This window comes from Patagioenas fasciata, chromosome 16 (genome assembly GCF_037038585.1).
Source record: "Patagioenas fasciata isolate bPatFas1 chromosome 16, bPatFas1.hap1, whole genome shotgun sequence".
Classification (NCBI taxonomy): domain Eukaryota; kingdom Metazoa; phylum Chordata; class Aves; order Columbiformes; family Columbidae; genus Patagioenas; species Patagioenas fasciata.
This window is the reverse complement of record NC_092535.1, coordinates 1,568,498-1,588,308: the sequence shown is the minus strand read 5'-3', so window position 1 is coordinate 1,588,308 and position 19,811 is coordinate 1,568,498. Positions and strand designations below refer to the sequence as shown.

General features: G+C 47.9%; 1 protein-coding gene across 1 annotated transcript; it reads left to right on the top strand.

Annotated features, from left to right (window-relative positions):
- The first annotated feature begins 2,997 nt into the window (after positions 1–2,997).
- Positions 2,998–19,059, top strand: CHMP4B (charged multivesicular body protein 4B). Its single transcript, XM_065850199.2, has 5 exons — positions 2,998–3,336; positions 13,903–14,080; positions 14,825–14,939; positions 15,422–15,548; positions 18,246–19,059. Exons 1-5 carry the CDS (start codon positions 3,141–3,143, stop codon positions 18,311–18,313), a joined length of 684 nt encoding a protein of 227 aa, XP_065706271.1. The 5' UTR covers positions 2,998–3,140; the 3' UTR covers positions 18,314–19,059.
- The last annotated feature ends 752 nt before the right edge of the window (positions 19,060–19,811 follow it).

Genomic DNA, 19,811 nt, shown 5'->3' with positions numbered 1-19,811 from the left:
GTAGCAGAGTTAGGACAGGTCTTGCTGCTGCCTCCAGCTGCCTGACTCCTCAGAGGTGCCTGGGGATGGGACGAGAGGAAACAGGGACATCTTATAAATCATTTGGTTGAAAAAAGACCCTCAAGATTGAGTCCAGCCATTAACCCAACCCTGGTACTACTCCATGTCCCTGAGAACCTCATCTCTGTTCAACCCCTCCAGGGATGGTGACTCCAGCACTGCCCTGGGCAGCCTGTTCCAATGCCCTACAGCCCTTTGGGGAAGAAATGATCCAACCCTCAGCGTTGTGAGAGTTGTGCTCCAGACTTTCACCATTGTGGAATGTGGCAACTTCTAACTTGTGGTCAAAGGAAGGAGGCTGCAAAGAGTCCCTGAGATCTCATTACCAGCTCTGACAGAGCATCCCGCTCTGGGTGGACACGTGTGGCTGGGCTGGAGACCTCCGGTTGGCCCTTCCTACTTAGGTGTTTCTGTGCTTCCATGAAATGCCTTGTCTGCTTCAAAGGGCAGAATCCATTTGCCCACAATATTTGTTTTAAGTACCTGTCTCTCACAGAAGGGGAACAGTATCAGGAAATAGTTTGCTAAATATACTTTTCCTGTTTTCCGCCCCTCTGTCCCCGCACTGTACGGTGTCATTATGTGGTCCCTGGCGCTCGCTGCAGTGCTGCAGTCGGGTCTATTTTGAGCCGATGCTGTGTGGGTGCAGCACTCCTCCCGCTCAGAGGCCTGGCTTTCCTTCCTGGCCACCGCTTTCCGTCAGCTCTGCGCACCGGCCAGCCGGTCTCAATGAGATGCTGGTTCCTACTGACTATGCTGAGTGTAATTCAAGGAGTGGAAGCGGAGCCACAAAACAGCCTCGTCTGTGACTGTGGGACATGGGAGCTGAAAGATGCCGCCCTGTTTGCTTGATACGTGTTTGCATGCGTGGTAATGTTGAACCGATACCAGTTTTAGCTTGAACATAATGATTGTCCTCCTAGTGTTAACCTCAGAGCAATTATGTGTGAGATAACACAAGGAGGTCTGTGATCAGAAGAGAAGCTGGGCTGACAGGTTGCACAGCTCTTGCCTTCTGGAAACTCTGTGGATGTGAGTCCTGTGTGTGTGACGGATGCAGCAGCCCCAGGGGGACTGGCAGAGGAGAGGATGGGACTGATGGGACTGCCTGCAAGCGTGGTGGCCGCTGTCCCCCGGGAGCAACGCCAGGTCCTGGCAGCCCCTCTCCTCTGTAGCAATACTGCCTGCAGATTAAATTTTCACATGGAGAGAGATGTGGGAAAGAGAATTCAAATAGAGAGCTCCTGGAGAAGCCCAGGCCAGAGCCATCCCCTGGCAGAACTGGAGCCGATCCTGGATCAGGACAGAGCTCCACGGTGCTCAGCCTCCACTTCTGACCGCAGCTGCTTGTGTGGCTGTGAGACCTGGGCAGGTGGCAGCTCTGCCTCCCCTTGCGCTCCTCCAGTGTTGTCACATTTCCTGCCTGGAGTTGTTTTTATAAACCTCAGTGCATTTTTCTTGTGTATTTTTTGTCTTCCGTATGTATCTGCCGTTATGACATTAGCAACGTAGAGTTCATTCCATTACCCAGCGTTGTTGCTGGACTCCCACCCCGTACATACAGACGCTCTTTATATCACCCAGGCAGCGCTTTTTCTCAGTTGCTGGGAGCACAAACAGGTTCTTTTGCCCAATAAGCAGTTTTTTGGTTCACTTTTCCTGTTTGCCATTTGGTGTGTATGTCTTGGCCTGTTTTACAGTGTGCGAACTCATCCAACCCTACTCAAAAGCAACAATTTCGAGGGGTGATTTCTAGTGGTAAACACTATTATCCGAGCCTGTTATTAACTTGTTTTCACACCAACTTCCAACTGGGAAGGAGGTTGTTTATTACTTTTACAGGGGCCAAACACAAAGAAACAGGAGTTGAACGTAGCCTATGAAGGTTGGTACCAGGCTGCAGCACTTAAAACTTGATTTATTCCTTGGACTTCGGACTCTCTGGTCACATAGTGCAGATTATATCCATCCTGCATCCACAAATCAGAATGTGTGACTCGTGTCCAGGAAATAGGGAGCTCGTCATGAGTCACCACCAATTAAGCAATTTTGCCTGTGTATTTAAATACCTGATTTTGTAAAGCTGGCAAGTTGAGAAAGGGAAGTTTTCAAGAATAAATTTAAGTGTGTCAGCTCAACACCGTAGCGGGCTGTGCGCAGGTGGCAGCTTGAGCGGTACACGAGGGTTGTCCCAGCACCGTGCGGTCATTGCTGGGCGGAGCAGCCCTGGGGAGGAGGCGACTTCCCGGGAGTCGCACCCAGATCCACCGGAGGTCAGGAGGCTCCGTTCCCGGCGCGATGGCCGGACAGGGCGGACTCTTCATGTCTTCAGCCGCCGCTGCCCCGTGTGCCGTTTATCCCGATCCGCCTCCCCGGGCTCTGTTCAGCTCCAACCCCTTCCGCGTTTCCCTGCCGCACCCAGCACACGCGGCCCCAGATCTCCGTGGGTTGGGGTCCCGCCCCGGGCGGAGCCCTGGAAAGCCCGTGGGGGAAGCGGAGGCGGCAGCGACCACGTCCCCCCCGCCCGCCTCCTCCTAACCCTTCCTATGGCCCGGCGGGCCCGAGGAGATCGCTGAGACGCCGGCCGGGAATGACCCTGCTGCCCCAGCCGCCGTCCGGGCCCTGTGCTCCCCAGCTCCCGCCTCCGGGCCGGCGGAGCGCAGCGGCGGCGCTAGGACCCTGCCCCGGCGGCGGCTCCTCCCGCCCCCACAGCCACCGCTGCCGTGACGTCAGCACGCCCCGTGACGCCGCTTTCAGGTTCCGCTCGGGAGACCGCACCTCCCCGCCCTTCCCGTCGTGCCCCGCGCCTCGCTCCCGCCGCGCCTACATTTCCCAGCAGCCCTCGCGGGCGGACACCGCCTGCCGGCGCGGCGCGGCGCCGCGGGGCACGCCGGGAGTTGTATGCGGCGCGGGGGCGGCAGCGGCGGGGCGGGGCGGCGGGCGGGGTGCGCGGAGTCCTGCGAGCGGCGGCGGCCCGGGCTCTGCCGGTGGACTGACGGTCTGCGAGGGGAGCGGGCACCGGTGCTTCACGGCCGTCCTCGCCTCACAGCGCGGCCTCGGCGGCCCGGCACGGCACAGCCATGTCGGGGCTCCTGGGGAAGCTGTTCGGGACGAGCGCCGGCGGGAAGGGCGCTGGGAAGGGCCCGTCCCCGCAGGACGCGATCCAGAAGCTCCGCGAAACCGAGGACTTGCTCAGCAAGAAGCAGGACTTCCTGGAGAAGAAGATCGAGGAGGAGCTGGCGGCCGCCCGCAAGCACGGCACCAAGAACAAGCGCGGTGAGCGGCCGGGCCGGGCCCCGGGCAACAGGTCGGGGGGGGCGGGCCGGCCTGTGGGGCGCTGGCCGTGCCCTGTGTACAGCTCAGACATCGATGTGCCGCCGTGTTCTATAGTTTATTGCATTTATTCTATTCTATCTCCCGCCTGGGAGCTGTGGCAGCCCCTCCGCAGGGCCCGCGGCCGTTCCCCGGTTCGCACCGGCCCGGCCTCCCGGCCCGGGCGCACCCGGAGCTCTGGGGCTGGAACGCGGCTGCCGCGTCACGGCCGCGTGATAACGATGTCACTGCTGCTCGGCCCTTCTGTTCCGTCTGCGGAGCCTTTCGAGGAGAGCTCGGGAACACATTGCGAAGCAGAAGCGGGGGAGTTGCTGGTTGTGGCCGGGAGGAGCTGGAAAAGCCGCGCACTGAGGCCCGGCTTTACTGCTGGTTGTTTTTTCTTCTAACAAACGCAACTCTTTACCAAGACCCTGCTTAATTTGAGGATTTAGCCTAGCTTTGCTGCTGGTTTTTTTATTTCTTCTAACAAACACAACTCTTTACCAAGACCCTGCTTAATATGAGGATTTAGTTAGGTATATTTTCATTGTTGTTAGGGTGCCCTAAAGCTATAGGTAGCTTAGATATGAGAGACTGGTGTTCACCAGGCGGCACAGGGCTCTCCCGGGGAGGTCTAATTATGTATTTGCAGGCAGTGCTGGACATTGATGAATGCCAGCCTGAAGGTAAGAAGTTGTCAGGGTGTGTATCTGGGTGCTCTGATGAGCTTCTTGCTTGTTTTATGGCGGTCATTAAAAGTGGTGTTTTCAGGAAAGCAGTCTTTAGATTTTTGTGTTGATGTTGCCCTTTCTGTGCTGGGTTCCAGCAGAAGGGCAGAGCTTGAAGCAGGAGGTGCAGAGCTGCTGATCCACAACTGACGGTCAAGTAGCAGGGGTTAATTTACGGTAACTACCAATAACAGTTTCTGCTTCGCGTCACTACTTTAGTCAGCATTTTAAGGCTCCTTTCAAAGCTCAGAGCAGTTTGCTGCACCAGGGCTTCCCGGTCGCGCTGTGTTTGAGTGGCGGTGCGAATGGAGCGAGCTCAGGGTGCCCGTGCCTTCGTGGCTTCACTTGGTGCCACGGATGTCTCCTGAAGGACCGTGGCAGAGCCCGACTTAAGGCTTCACCAAGTTAGTTTCGAAATCAAATTTATTATGACAGTTTTTATAAGCCTGAGTTTCCAGTGTGGTTTTTTTGGCCTAACTTGGCAATGAGCTTAAAAGGAGAACTAAAATACATATTTTTTTCTAGCCTTCCTCTTCTGCAGTTTCTGCATTCTCTGTCTTGTGCTGGTCCTGTTTAACTTCTCCTGAACTTCTCTTTGTGCCACCTGGTTGCCCAGGTCCTTGTCTGGCTCTGTTGTAATAGCAGCTCTGTGCGTGCTGCCCGTCCGTGTGCTCCGGGGCGCTTCGGGTAGTGGAGAGATGAAATTTCTCTGGAGGTGGAGGAAGGAGAAAAACCTGCCCATTCACTGCTGGGATTCTGGGTCAGACCAATTGAGGTCTCACAGCAGGACAAGATGCTGATGAGTAATTAGGGAGCTGTGGAAAGGAGAAGGGCTAGGGATGGTTTTCTTTTTTTCCAGAGGGTTTCTGAAACTGAAAGGCCAACTTTTATTCCTGGGCTGTGAGGAAAGGCCGCTGGTCACCTGCTCGCTGGCTGGGCCGTGAGTTCCCCTGGGGGCAGACTGAGGGGCTGCTCCTTTATTCTGGGTTCAACATGTCGGCCATCAGCTGAGCTCCAACAAATTGCATTACTTGTGTGCAGTTGTTTGGATTTTTCCCTCTCTGACTTCTGACTGGTTTATAATTGAGAAATTATGTAATTTTGATGCAAATCACTTAAATCTAATATGTCTTTTTAATGGAAATACTTCGATATAGTTGAATGTTTTAAGTAAAACTGAACAAAAGCTAGGGATTTGGTTTTTTTAAAGTGTTGGATCAAATTTTTAAAAATGCAGCTTTAAGAATCCTGAAGCTTTCTTAGTTCTCCAGGACTGAAGGTTTTCACCCTGAGGGTTTCTGTGTATCCCTGTATTCGGAGAGAAGTGTCCTGTGGACGGCTCGTCCTGCTCAGCTGGCAGAACAAACGCGTCTGCAGCACTGGGGAGCTCACCTGAAAAATCACAGCCCCCTTGGGAAAGCTGGCATGATGTTGTGGTTTTGTGAGGGGAAGGATGAGCGTCTGGCGTGCTCAGGATGACAAAAGGAAACGGCTCTGCTCTCCAGCACACTGGGCGATTGTTTCGCTGCCAAGCGAGCGGGGTTTCTAAAGGCTCATTGACTCATTCCCGCAGCACAGAAACTTGCAGGCCTCTGGTTCTTGTCCCTGCCCCAAGCACATGCAGGTTTTTATTACTTTGTGAACTTACTTTCCTTGCATATTTTTCATAACTGGCATTTAGGATACCCAGGCTGCGTAACTCCTCATGAAATTCCAAAGTTAAAATAGGTAACCAATGAGTATCAATTTCCTCAGTCTGTGTTGTTTCTTGGCAAGAGAGGTTTTAAGCTCTCAATAAAAAGCTGCTTTTTTCAGGGTCTTTCTGTTCTGTTGCACAGCCATAGCAGTTTTATGATCACCGTGCCTTCTGAAGGAACCCGGGGCATTTTAATAAGTAGTAATTTTATTTTTTTCCCTTCACTCTCCCAAGTCATTCTCATTATTCCACAATATCAGAGTAGCTCCCAGAGAGGGACAGGGCAGCAATCTCCACGTGTGAGGTTGGTGGGAGGGCACCTGCGCTGTTTCTAGAGCAGTTCTGGTTTTAATGTGCGTGTCGTTTTTTGTCCGTGGGATGAAAAACAACCAAGGAGAAGACTGATCATCTTCACACAGCGTTCCTGGAAACATGCACGTTACTATTTTGCTCTTCTGAGAAGAAGTTGGGCTACGTTTGTGTTTTGTTGCCTCCTGGAAGTGTTCAGCCTGTTCTTTTGCAAACAGCCTGTGTTCTGGTGTTTGGTTGGTTGTTTTTTTCCTCAAGAGGCTCTTCGACACTTGTACCTTAGCTTGTGGGTGGTGGACTTGGTGAGATTAATGGAAGTCGCAGTAGTACAGCATGGTTTGAATGCCAGTCAGCCAGTATCGTACTGGATCTTAAATCTGCCCTGAAAATAACTTTTGCTTTAACAAAAGAAGCGTGCAGCTGTGAGCTGGGCGGTTTGGAAGCACCGAGCTGCTGCTCCATCGTTTTATTCCGCTCCAATTTGTCCATGTGACGTCGCTGGATCCGATCTGGGATGTTTTATCAGGCACTTAATGTTCATGGAGCAAATTGAACTGCTGCGGTTATAGAGTTCTGGCCCTTAGTATTTGGTTTCAGGGTAGCTCAAGCTGATCTTAATCACTGCTGCTCCAGCTTTACTCCTTTCCTTGTGGCTGTCGCCTCGTCCTACAAGAGCTGGCTCGCAAAGCCAGAGAAATAGCACACAGACACAGAAGAAGCAATGGGTTAATCCCTTCGTCTCTGACTGTTTTGGATATATAACAATTCCAGAATCTGTTTCAGCATTATCTCTTCTGATGGAAACCCAGAGCTCAAGTTCTGTCTCCATGTGAAGGTCACAGCACGGAGGGAAACCTGGTGCTGTGCCGGGTGCCACTTGTGTAAGTCCCCTCGGGAGTTTGTGCCCGGGGTGGCGCAGTCGTGTTCCTCCACTGGATTTTACATTTTGTTGATGAACACCAGGTCCATAAACACCACAGGGGTGAAAAACTAACATCATGCTAATACATAGTAAAAATATTCAGGCTTTAGCAGGAGACTGATGTTTCATAGATTTCTATCAACTCTGACATCTGTTAGTGTTTTTTCATCCCTAATGTCAAAGTTTCTCTTTCGTTGTAAATAAATTTAATGCTGTTTTTCCAGCACTGGTGACTGAGTACAAAATGGATGCAAAACCACGGCTGTATTCTTGCTATATAATTCAGGCTTTTCTGGAGAGAGAGCACTCCTGTGCTTCACCCCACATGAAAAAAACCCCAGACAACCAAGAAAGTTGGGTGTAGGCTGAAGTCAAAAGTCATCATTTTCTGCCCACCTCCGGATTGCAATAGATCCTGGGGCTGCCACAGGTCAGTCTGTTCAGCTGGCTGTTCTGATGGAAAATTACCTGTTTTCCATCTCCCTGCGTCTCCAGTCTGTGCTGTGAGTCTGCTGAGCTGCTGTGCCCGCTGCTGGGGGGTGTCCGAGCGAGCGGGCCCTTTCCGCGGTGGCGGAGGCGACGTGGCTGGAAGGTGCCGGGGTGGCCGCGGGACAGGCTGGGCTTGGTGCGGTGGCACCTTGTCCCACCTGCTCCTCTTGTGCTGGCGTTAGCGTTTGTGTGGGCAGCGTGTGAGTCGGATTAGTTTGCTGAGCCAGCCGAATCCGAACAATTAATAATACAATTAAAAATGAAAAAGTTATCGCGCTTAACCACAGCAATGTCAGAGCGGGCGGTGCAGGAGCCAGGAGTGCGGCTGGAAGGGGACGGCAGCTCTGCTGGCAACAGTCTCCTGTTTGGGCAGCTCGGATGTGTAGTTGTGATAAAAATCTGAGGGTGACGTGCAATCTCCCAGCAAGGGGGAAAATAAACGGAAGCAAGCTTGCATGAGTACATTGACTTCTTTATTTAGATGTTCGACTGGTTCAAAGTGTTGCAATGATCTGGATTTCAAGGAAGAGGAAGCTACAACCTCAGGCCTGGGTATGGGCAGAGACTCAAAGGGCTTGTGACCATGTATCTAAGGTCTTAGACATTAATGCATTGCTTGCAAACGTGTTTTTAAGGTCATACTTGACGTTTGACCAGAGAAATGATCTCTGCTCCCAGAATCAAATAACATGAACTTGGTTTTGTTTCCGTGAATCATAAGATGCTGATGTAGGGGAAGCAGGAGTCCTGCAGCAAACACTATCCAGCCCTTCTTGTAGTACTTGTCCGCCTTTATTCATCATTTAAGTCACAATCTGATGCAAAATGCATCTTTGAGTCCCATGTTCATAGTCAATTTTGCAGTACTACATGGGAAAACTGTATTTTTATCAGCCTGCTGACTCTTTATTGTAGTGAACGTTTTTCCTGTTTCGCTGATGAACTGCTGTACAGACTGCGAGGAAGAAAAAGGCTTACAACAGCCGTATTAATAATTTGCTTCTCTACTTAAAACCCCATGAAATTAAATTCTTACAGCTTGTGTTTCTTGAGAAGAAAGTGACGTTATTTGGGTGAGCAGTCATGCTTCTCAGGCTGAGTGCTGACGGAGGGTGTTCTGCACGGGTGAGTGTAGCACCTTTGCACTTGTGAGCGTTCGTGAGTCAGACGGAGAAGCGACTGAAAACCCTGACGCGAGTTCCGCTTATCAGGTTGGGTGTAACGGTGAAACCCTCGGTGTCTTGTTATTCACCGTGGTCCAACGGTCAGCGTGAAACTTGGGCTGGAATTCCAGGGAGGACCGTCACAGAAAGTCAAATCAATGTGACATTTAAAGTAGTGTGTTGCAGTTCATCAGTTGGAGACTGTAAATAAGAAAATAAACCCCTGAACAAACACACCCCCTTGAAACAAACCAAACCAAACCCACTCCCCAAACAAAAGAGCAAATAAAACAAGCAAACAAAAGAACCCCAAACCAAACTATTTCACTGGACTTGCCCCCCTCGCCCCTCCCCGAGCTGATGTTCTCATCGTGAGAATTTCTGTATAAAAAGGAGCTGCAGGCATTAGAGGCTGAGGCTCATTAACACTGACACGTTCTGTTTTCCTTTGCCAATGGAGAAGAGGTCATAAACTATTTCTATCAGTTTTAACTGCTCAGAGCTCTGTGGTGGAATCTTTAGGAATAAAAATTGGCCCTGATGTCCCAGTCGTAGCTGATAATGAAGACAATGAATATATCAAAATGTCATATGGAGAAGATAATTTTGAGACTGCTCACCATCTCCTAACGGATGGCAGGCATCACCCACTTAACTGTATTACCTTTAATTTAGTTGTAATAATATATGTAGAACCGCTTTTTGCCCGGTGCACGCTTCTTTATGAACTCTGCTGAAAACCTCACTAAAATTCAAGTAAAATACATCTAAGTTTTGTTATTGGCTGTTATTTTTTTTAGAGGATACTTGAAGTGCGTGCAATTCATCATGCACATTGGACTTAGGAGCTAAAGCACAACCTGTTAAGGGTAAGGTACCGTTGTAAAAGTTGTCTAAAAACACCCAAGTGTTTGCTGGCGGGTGCTCGTGGTCATCTCGGGAAAATTAACTTCCCATGGAACAGTCAGGGAGGGCGTAAGAAAGAAATACACAGCCATGATGTGGTGAGAATGAGCACGAGTCTCTCTTCATTTCAAGCCTCTGAGTATCAGGCTCTTTGCAGAAGCCGCTGCAAGAGCCTGGCCCAGGGATCTTGTAATCTCATGCGGCTTTTTACTCCAAGATAAGGAAATTATCGCACTCTTGGAAAACTTAAACCAGCTGTTTCTAGACAAATAAATGTGCTGCTGATCTCTCTAGCACCAGGTTCTGGGTTGTGGGCAATTCTGGCTATGTTAGGGAATAAATGCTTTAAACTTAATATACAGTTACAGGTCCTGCAGAAGCAGTTCCATAGTAATTTAAGCTGGCTATTAAATTACATTGCCTGCCTGTGTAATTACTGTCTTGGGAGTGGAAAAGGCATAATTAAGGGTGTGGGTCCTGAGGAGCGTCCCCTGCACACTGCCCAACGTGGCTGCAGCTCTCACAAAGAGCAAGGGTACAGCATCTTCAAGCGCACATCCCTTTCTTGCATGTGCATAAATTAACGTGATGCTAGAGGATCTGTTTCTAGCCTGCTGTCTCTTTTTCACACTTATTTCAAATTCTGGAAACTGATGTTTTGTTTGTTTGTGGGTTGTGGGTTTTGTTTTTGAGAAAAAGAGCCCGTGTCATTGCCTACAGATTAAGTATTCAGAGCTTCGACTTCGATAAAAAACGTAATAAAAATATATTACTCTGGCAGTACCTAAGGTTTCCGTAGGTATTTATGCAGATGGTAAAGACTGTTGTGCAGGAAGAAACTATCAGAGCTGCTCATCAGTTTGCAGAAATCAATGCCTAAATAGGAGAGTAGAGATCAAGCAGCTGTGGATGGGCACAGAATCGCCGCCTTGGCTCCCTTCCTCGGGCAGGTACCACTGCTCTCTGAAGTTTGTGAAGTGTGATAGCAGCGTATGGGAAACTTGCAGGCCTGTTATTTGCTGTTTCTGCACTTTAGCAGGGATCTGTCTCTCCCGCCGTGTCCGGCTGGGTGAGCCCCTGGGCCCCTCTGCAGAGCTCAGTGTGTTTTTGGCTCTAGAGAGACCTTGATTCCAGAAATCCCTTGTGACCTCGGAGCTGTGGGTGTTGATGGGCTGTGCTCCTCCAGAAACACCTGAAAACTGAGGAACCAGTCCTGAGAGGCGGAAAATCAACTGAACAGGAATGGTCCTAAACAAACACATGCGATTTTAAGTCTTTCAAATGAAGTCGGACGCAGAGACATGACCAGTTAGTGATCTGCTGTTGCAGCTGAGACTGCTGATAGAGCACAGAAGGTCTGCAGTGGATCCCACGTCTCTGCCGAGCTGCGGGAAGGGCAGATGTGCAGGAACCAGCATTATCTCAGGTGTGTTTGCATTGGACACAGGTGGGGAACCGATAATTGCAGCAAGTCCAACCCTGAATGTGAAGTGTAAATCCTCTTCCGTGCGGGGAGGAGCGCGGGGAATTAATTGCCAAAACTTGCAGGATGAAGTGGATGCGAGTGACCTAAATTAACTTGGTATTTTCTTATTTTTACAGCTTCATAGTCTTCTACACTAAAAGATAGTTAAACAAGGAAACACAGACGAAAATAAATTGCAGGGAGTTGTGATCATCTCATTTGAGGCACTGAATGCCTTGTTCTGCTTCCACCTGCAAAAAATTGCAGTCTCTTGTGTAAGGTTTTCTTGGTTGCAGAAACTCATTTATCACTCTGATGTTAATCGACCTGCACTAAATATTTATGCCGAACTGTCCAGGCACAGCAGCTTTATGCATGATCCTGTGCTTATTCCTGGGGCTGTCTATCAGTCCGTGTTCCTCTTAGGCTACTGAAATAGGCATTTCTACCTGTGGCTCTTCAGGTAGGTGCAGGTGTGAACTGGGGACAAAAGTTTGTCCTTGTGTTGGCCTTAATGGAGAGAGGGGAAAATATAAATACCAGCCACGACCACTTGGCCCTCACAAACCCGGTTGAAGTTTTCACTTGAAACAAGGCAAGTTTTAAGCCCTGCATGTTTATGTTCCTGTTCCTAGGCAGGATCTCGTTTACAAAGTTTGGTGTCTGAGCGGCTTGTTTTAAATGTGCGTAAGCATGAAATGGAGGCAAACTGTAGCGATGCTCGGAGAAAGCTGAACGTAAATTGTAGTGCTTTACTTCGGTTTGCACGACGGTTATAAAATCCCTGGTTTTGCCAATAATTTTTCATGATGCGCAAAATCCTCAATAAAGAATGTCCTGTCACTGTCTGATGCTTCTCCAGCATCTGTCGCTATATAAACACAGCCTATTAACAGTTTTATCTTTCTGAGTAAGAAAACTTTACATATCCTTAATTAAAGCATTAGCGCAAAATTAACCAGGCTAAATACACCAGTAATGTGTTGCTCATCAATTGATGATCTGGCGTACAGCTGGAATGTTTCAGATGGTATTTGCGCTGGATTCTGCAGAGCAAACGCTCTCCTTTGTGTTACACAAAAACCTGGCCCTGTTCCCATCCTGGCAAACGAGAATGGGTGTTGGACCCACCCCAGGATGGGGAGATTTACTGGGGTTGGGCTGAAAGTCAGCGAAGGGTCTTGATGTGGAGCTTTGTCCTTGTGTTGGGACAGTCGAGGTGATCTGTGCTTTTGTGGTTTTGATCAGTTCTAAATCAGCCTGTGCCGCTTTGCGTGCCTGGCAACCTTAGCTGTACCTTCAGAAAGTGCTTTTTAAATTCTCTAATTGGTGTAATTTGAAAGTAATCAAATACAGCATTTCATAACCAGTTGTAGAACTGAGGGTATATGCAGGGCTTCTGGGCACCAGGGTGTTACCTGGAAGGAAGGTCAAGCTTGTCAAGATGCCATCTGACAAAATGCATGGGGTGCCTGCAGGCTTAATCTGCTTTAGGAGATGAATTATTTTGCTTGTGTTGCAGGAACATACTCATCATGTCACAGTTATCACCCCGCCAGCAGGGGAGATAAGGGGAGCTTGTCTGCTGTCAGGATCTCCTGCTCCGTGTCGCACCCACCCCAGATCTGCTGTGGAATTGTAAACAGGGCTGCAAAGTTTTGAAATAACATCTTAAAGATTAAAACCCTTTATTGGTCACCTTTCATGATGCTCGTGACTGATCTGTTGGGAGGTCCAGGGTGTTCGTTTTTAGCGGAGCCTGTGTCATGTTAACGTTTTCCTGCTCTGTACAGATATCAGGGCACTGAAGAAATGGAGTGTGCGTGTGGCTGAGATCAGAAACCAAGAGCAGGGCTGCTAGGGCAGCAGCTTTCTGTTTTGAGAGTAGGTGGTTGTAGTATATGACCAGGTCTGTCGTGCAGGGGACAAGTCTGTCCATATCAGGAGGGGCAGCAGAAGAGAAGAGAAGAGAAGCGAAGCTCTGGTTGTGTGTTTGATGCCTGATGTTTGTTCAAGCGCCTCAGTGCTCGAGCTCGGTAGGTTTTGCCCACGCTGCAGCTCCTACCAAAACTTCTACCACGTACAGGCAAGATTATCTATAAATCCAGTTTGTGCTCAGTGTCGGTGCTTTGGGAACATGTCCATCGCTCTGTTGTCTGTCCAGGTGTCTTGGGGAGAACCGGTGGCTGTCACCAGGTGGGTGCGTGACAGCACCAGCAAATTGCTCAAGCCAATTTCAGTGATAACACCTCATGTCTTCAGTAGAGACTGTTGTGTGGACCATGCCTTGTCGTAGGAGTAATATGAAACATGCACAAAGTTTGTTTATACACATATTTCTACAAATACGGAAATATCTATTTCACAACATGAAGCTGAAGAAACATCTGTCTTGCTTTCTATCTGAATGAGCTGCTGGGGGGACCCTGCAGCGGCATCTCAACCTCATCTGACAGCAGCTGCGCCAGCGGTGCCGTGATGTGTTGGGGTGATGGTGAACAAAGGTGTTTGTACGTGGACCAGCTTGCACTTGGCAGGCTGCTGTTTGCTGCAGCGTGGTCTGGTTTGTGGTGTGTTACAAGTGACCAGGTGACTGGTCCTTGAGTTGCTTCTGGGCTTGAATCCTTCACGTTGCAGGGGGTGGACAGCAAGGACCTGGCCACCTTCCAACAGTTCTGTTGAAGGAGGCGAATGCAACGGTGAGGCAACTTCATTTATCTAGGACAAAAAGCGAACAACACGCAGCGGAACGTGCTGAACGTTTCTCTGTGCTGAGTGGCATTTGGTACAAAAGGTGAATGGCTGTTCTGGGCACAAATCTCACAAATCCTGCTCTTTTCTTTGTTGTTCAGCTGCTCTTCAGGCCCTAAAGCGTAAGAAGAGGTATGAGAAGCAGCTTGCACAGATCGATGGCACGTTATCAACCATCGAATTCCAGAGGGAAGCCCTTGAGAATGCCAACACTAACACTGAAGTGCTCAAGAATATGGGTTATGCTGCTAAAGCTATGAAAGCTGCTCATGACAACATGTAAGTCGTTCCCTTCTGCGTCTTTCTGTAGGAACCTGAGTTTGTGATTTGGTTGATCTGCTCAATGCCAGGTGATTCGTAACCAAAGGTAGAGCTGGAGTAGCAAAATCTTCTTTTCAAAGGCTGTAACTTAAACTGAAATACTAGATATGCGTTCATATTGAACAAAATACACAACTATTGGTGCTTTCTCAGTTTGACATAATTTTATATGGCACAAAAGCCGCTGCCTTTGTCCGACAGAAAAGCGGCACCAGTGTGGTGTAAAGCAAATGGGAGGGTGCACCGGTCCCAGATCCGCCTGGTGGCAGCAAGAATTTTAAGCCTCAAGGGGAGGCTTAAACGTCTTTCTGTGCAGCGGAGTTGGTGTATATAGCAATAATATAGCACTGTGGGGAAGTCGTACTTGCTCCAAAAGCAAGTATTGTAGACGTAATGTGATTATGCTGGATCAGGGAACAGAGCAAATTATTATTAATAGAAGTAATGCAGAACACAACCCGTTCATATGAAATGTCTGTAAATAACTACTGTGAGCTGAACTTTTAAGAAAAACATAAATACTTGCATAATTTTGTTGAGACCAGGGGATAAAATTCAGGCTTGCATGCAATATATGTTTTGCGAAAGGACCTTGTAAAATGTCACGATGGTGTGGCATTGCTACAAAACGCAGGAAATACAGTCTTAAGGGCTGATTGGGAGAGTGCCTAATTATATTGAACTCTTTCCTTTCTTCTACAGGGATATTGATAAAGTAGATGAATTAATGCAGGACATTGCAGAACAGCAGGAGCTGGCCGATGAGATTTCAACAGCCATCTCAAAGCCAGTAGGATTTGGGGAAGAATTCGATGAGGTATGCTTTAAATCCGCCTCTGTTTATAGCACGGAATTATTTATGTTGGAAAAGACCCCTGAGATCATAGAGTTTGGCCATTAACCCAGCGCTGCCAAGTCCACCACTAAACCGTGTCCCTAAGTGCCACGTCTACACATCTTTTAAACACCTCCAGGGATGGTGACGCACAGGGGATGTTCAAGATTTGCATGTTGTGTGTGTCTGGTGGAGTACTGGGGATGTACAATCCCTCCCAGAACCTGTTACTGGCTGTTCTGCCAGTGCAGGCAGCAGCTCTGACCCGGCTTCATGCTGGGAATGGTCTGGATGGCCTGATCTGAGAATGAATTCAGATGAAGATTCGGACTCCTCATCTCCTCAGTTTGAGCCTATGCGTTGAAGCTATTTTCTTTAATAATATGACCAGCTAAATCTACTTGCTAATAAATACAACTTAGTTTATTCTTTTTGCTTTCTGTTTTCCTTCTTTGAAAAACTAGGATGAACTCATGGCAGAACTAGAGGAACTAGAACAAGAAGAACTAGACAAAAACTTGCTGGAAATAAGTGGTCCCGAGACAGTACCACTACCGAATGTGCCCTCAATATCAATACCGTCAAAGCCAGGTATGTGTGCACCTTTACCAGAAACATCTTGGGTTGTTAAAAGTGTGTGTATTGACTGCAGACTCCTCCGATGTGAGGGATCTGGCTGCAGGCAGCGCAGGTGTTTTCTTCAAATTGCTGCCTGAATCACAAGTTACATCTCGTGCTGTTTCTCCGGGGGGGTAACCTGCCTTTCCTAAGAACAATGAAAATGAATAGCAATCACAGGAACGGTTATTATCCATTCTAACACCACCAGTTTACCTACAGCACAGATGACGCTCAGAGTGGAAACGGGGGTAAGGAAACCACTTGTGATCTTGACGAACATACCAAGGCTGTGACAGGGAGTGCAGAGTAAATGAGCTCTGGGAATTAATCCCAGGCTGGTTCAGATCCTCAGGCTGAACCACCACGCTTCCATGCTGCTTTTTTGTTTAATTTGATCCTTGCCTTTCTGGCTTTTGTGGGGAACGAACCCCAAAGTCCCCACTTTGGGGACAGCTGTTCCCTCCTCTGAGGTTTGCACGTACTCACACCAGTCCGTACCAAGCCGAGGGTCGTCCCAGTCTTGGAGCACATACATCTAGAAAATTATAGTTAGTGTGGTGAACGTGGAGAACCGGCACGAAATATTCGCATTGACAGGGTTCCAGGTTGCTGTTCAATCTGAACTGCTCACTCTTCCGTGAACTGGAAGCGATACCTCATGAAATAGAGTTGAGAAAGGACACCTTTGGCACGCGTTAATGCGATATGAAGCTTTACCAGCCTATTTTGCCGAATTTACCTTAACATGTTACGAATAAATTGTGGAATTTGCAGATCTATTTCATGTGCTTACTTAGGAAAAAAAAAGGCCTGAAAAACCAGGGGATGAAAATAACCCAAATTGGTCAGTGTATCTGTAATTATTGTGCAGCCTTTCCAGGGCTGACAGGACGTGAGAAGCAGCAGGCGCTGCCGAACACCGAGCTGCTGCCTTAGGGACGTGCTGCGCGGTTCAGGCCTTGTCCGTTGTATTCTTTTACTTTGACAAAATCGGTTTGTTTTCCTAGTTGTGTTTTGCTGGGCGGAATTGCTGAGGAGAGCGACTTATATCCATATAACTTAAATCTGCAACTTTATCTACGTACAGATCCAACAGCAGGAGAAACAGTTGAAATAAACATGCGCATTAACTTTTTATGTCCTGGCTGCTTTAATGAGGTTTGTCCTCTAAATATTCCTTGGGTAATAGACATTAAAATGTACTGACTTGGACCCAGACATGCTTTTTGCATCATCTTAGGTAGTAGTGACTGTGCGCTAGTGAGAGGCATTGTAATTGTGCACACATTTGAGTAACTCTGCACCATAACACTTACGTAGACATAAAATTCCTAAAAGAATAAAAATAATAAAGACATCAAGCTTTTTTAATAGTAAAAGCTATTAGTATAAAACTCAGTGTTTTGTAGGTTTTATACTAAGGTTCTTTTGGGCGGAAATTGGAATTCCATCAGTGTATTTTAACGGTGTGCTACGTTTTATTCAAGCACCGCTGCCCATGAGATAAGCGTGGGGTTCTGGGGCGCTGCTGGCTGCGGATTTAGCTTGTGGGGTTTTTTCCCCTAAGTTATTTTTCACTTAAAATTGACTTCATGTACACTGGGATTAAAGTTTGCTGCTGGTCGTCATGGGCCAGACTTCCAAAGAGTTCACTTACCCGACGAGCAGATACCTCCCTACTGTGCCTTTTGAAGTCGGTAACGCCTCTGCTGCGGTGGAACTGACTCTTATTTACCTCCCGGAAAATGAGGGTGAGCTTTCCTGCTTTTCCAGTTCTCAGGACTGTCTGGATTTTGGCTTAACTGGTCTGAATGAGAAATGTTTTGCAGTTGCCTGTCAGCTGAATTAATGTCAGAAGAAATTCAGGCAAAAGCTGTTTCTGTTGAACAGAGACTGGAAGAGCTTAATTTAGGAAAACACATTCCAAACTTGTATAAATGATGGGTCTTGAGTGTGACTTAATGCTGACTCAGCTCTCTCTTGCGTAAACGCTTCATTTGGAATGACACAAACCATTTTGAGCATGAATTATCTGCCTTTTCTCCCCCCCGCCCCTTGTGAAACGGAACCGCTGCCTGAGGAAATGACGTCTTTTCTTGGCTTTTTCCAAAATTACTGCAGCTATTTCTGGCCTAAAAGCCTTTTTGCTGAGTTAACAGTTTCCATCTCCAGAAACTGGACTTGCGGTGTTAGGACGGAGCGGCGTTTGCTCCCGCGGCAGGACCGGGGGTGACGGTGGGGTGACGGTGGGGTGACGGTGGGGTGACGGTGGGGTGACGCGTCCGCTGCGTCGCGTCCCCATCGCCAGCCGGGTGAGCGCACACGAGCCTCACTTGTGACGCTGCGAGAACTTCAAAATGGAATAAGGAATGATTTTGTTCTTAATAGAGGCACAACTATAACACTGGAGAGTCCAGACAAGAAACCCAAAACTCAGGGTTTGGTGGTCTCTTCCCACGCAAAGTGGAAATATCAAAGTTTATCCCATTCTGGCTTTTTCGGAACACATCGGTTACTTAATTCAGAAAGATCTTGTCTATTTGTTACTGGCACGTGGTGCTTCATTTCCTGGTTGGGCCGGTGGCACAGAGGCTCCTCTCCTGCAAAGAACGGGGACAAGATTCTGTCAAGTGTCCCACTCATTTGTTTTCTTTTAATATTTTGCAGCCAAGAAGAAAGAGGAGGAAGAGGATGACGACATGAAAGAGCTGGAAGCTTGGGCAGGAACCATGTAACCGCAGCAGCAGCTGCCTGAAAAGAGACTTTGATTACATATTCTGGGTGCAAATGTGTTGTGTTGAGGAGAAAGCATAAGCAAAATGTCTTTATCTTTAATTTTAACCCAAAGCAGTGGGAACCGCGTTGCTGTTTGCTGCATAGCATGGTCTGCGCAGAGTAAGAAAGGGGAGCAGGGGGAATTGCCTGCGGTTGAATACGGTTGGGTCTCTGTAAAAAGGTATTTGCAAAATCAAACATTCAGCTTTTGGACTGTGCTGCTGCCACTGCTGGATCTTCATCTTCAAAAGTTTGGGCCATATGGAATTGAAATAAGCTGAAAAAAACCAACACTCTGTAATTTTAAGTCAGTTTTAGTGTGTTTAGAAGTCTTGTAAGGCATTTAAAACCAGGAAAAGTCGTAAGCCACCATTGGCTTCTTATTGTCTTTAGGTGCGAGAATGCTTTAGGTTTTTAGTTCTTTGCAAGTTGTATTTCTGTCCCTCGATGCTGTGTGGCCAGCCTTGTGTTTGTCACTGCAACAGCTGTCACTGTTCCCATTTACCTGGTGATGATTTGCGATTGACAAACGCTGTCTTGGAAGTAGGGAAGATTCCAGTTTCAGTTGTACATTTTTCTACGTAGCACTACAATGTTTATTGCTTTTTTGTGATAATTGATAACTCATTCAGATACATGCACACAATTATTTTAATTAAGAAACTACTATGGATTGCACTGTATTAAATATCTCGATTAATTTTCATCTGTGGCTACTGTTGTCAGTTCTTTGTGATGTTTAAGTAATCTGACCATAATTTACAAGCGGTTTGGCCTCTTTCTGCGTGAGTGCCACACTTTTTAAAGGGAGCTGAACTTCGACCCTATGACTGTGGCTTAGTTGTATAAAACTTTACCCTTAGCTGAGTAAAATTGCTGGAGCGCTGCTACTTTTAAACCGTTTCCTTATTACAATAATATTCTGGTCCACTTTGTCAAAATCTCCACACGAAGGAGAAACCAAAACGGATTTAACAGTCGAAGCAGCAAGTTTGGGGGCAGAGCTGGGAGCCTTGGCTTTGTATTTTTTGTCACAGACTTGCTGTGCGCTCTGCTAACAAACGTGTGTGAAAGCAGCAGCAGCATCCGAGCTCTGGGTGAGCATCTCTAGTGCAGGGAAGTGTCTTGAACAGAGTCCAGGTGTAGCTGGGGGAGGGAAAAGAAATCCCCAAAGCACCGTTAATGCCTTTAAGGTTGCTGATGTAGAACATCGGAAATGGAGTGACAGAGGAGACCTGGCCCAGCTGTTTCCCACGTCACGTTTGCTTTCCTGTTCATTCAGCCGATTCCTTTGACTAAAGGAAGAACCGAACCTTGTCTACACAGCAAGAAGAAAACGTGACAATGAGCGTGTGTCGCGATTCCTGTTCACTTGTAGCCAGGTATCTAGGACTATGTCACTTCTTACAACCGATCTTTTTCTTGGTTATTTTAATAAATGATGGGGTAGTTTCTTAA

Bases quoted from the DNA above. Each gene is read 5' to 3' on its own strand.
- CHMP4B (XM_065850199.2), top strand. From the start codon at position 3,141: ATGTCGGGGCTCCTGGGGAAGCTGTTCGGGACGAGCGCCGGCGGGAAG. The intron at 14,081-14,824 runs GTAAGTCGTTCC...TTTCTTCTACAG, and splicing joins AAAGCTGCTCATGACAACAT to GGATATTGATAAAGTAGATG. The intron at 14,940-15,421 runs GTATGCTTTAAA...TTGAAAAACTAG, and splicing joins TTGGGGAAGAATTCGATGAG to GATGAACTCATGGCAGAACT.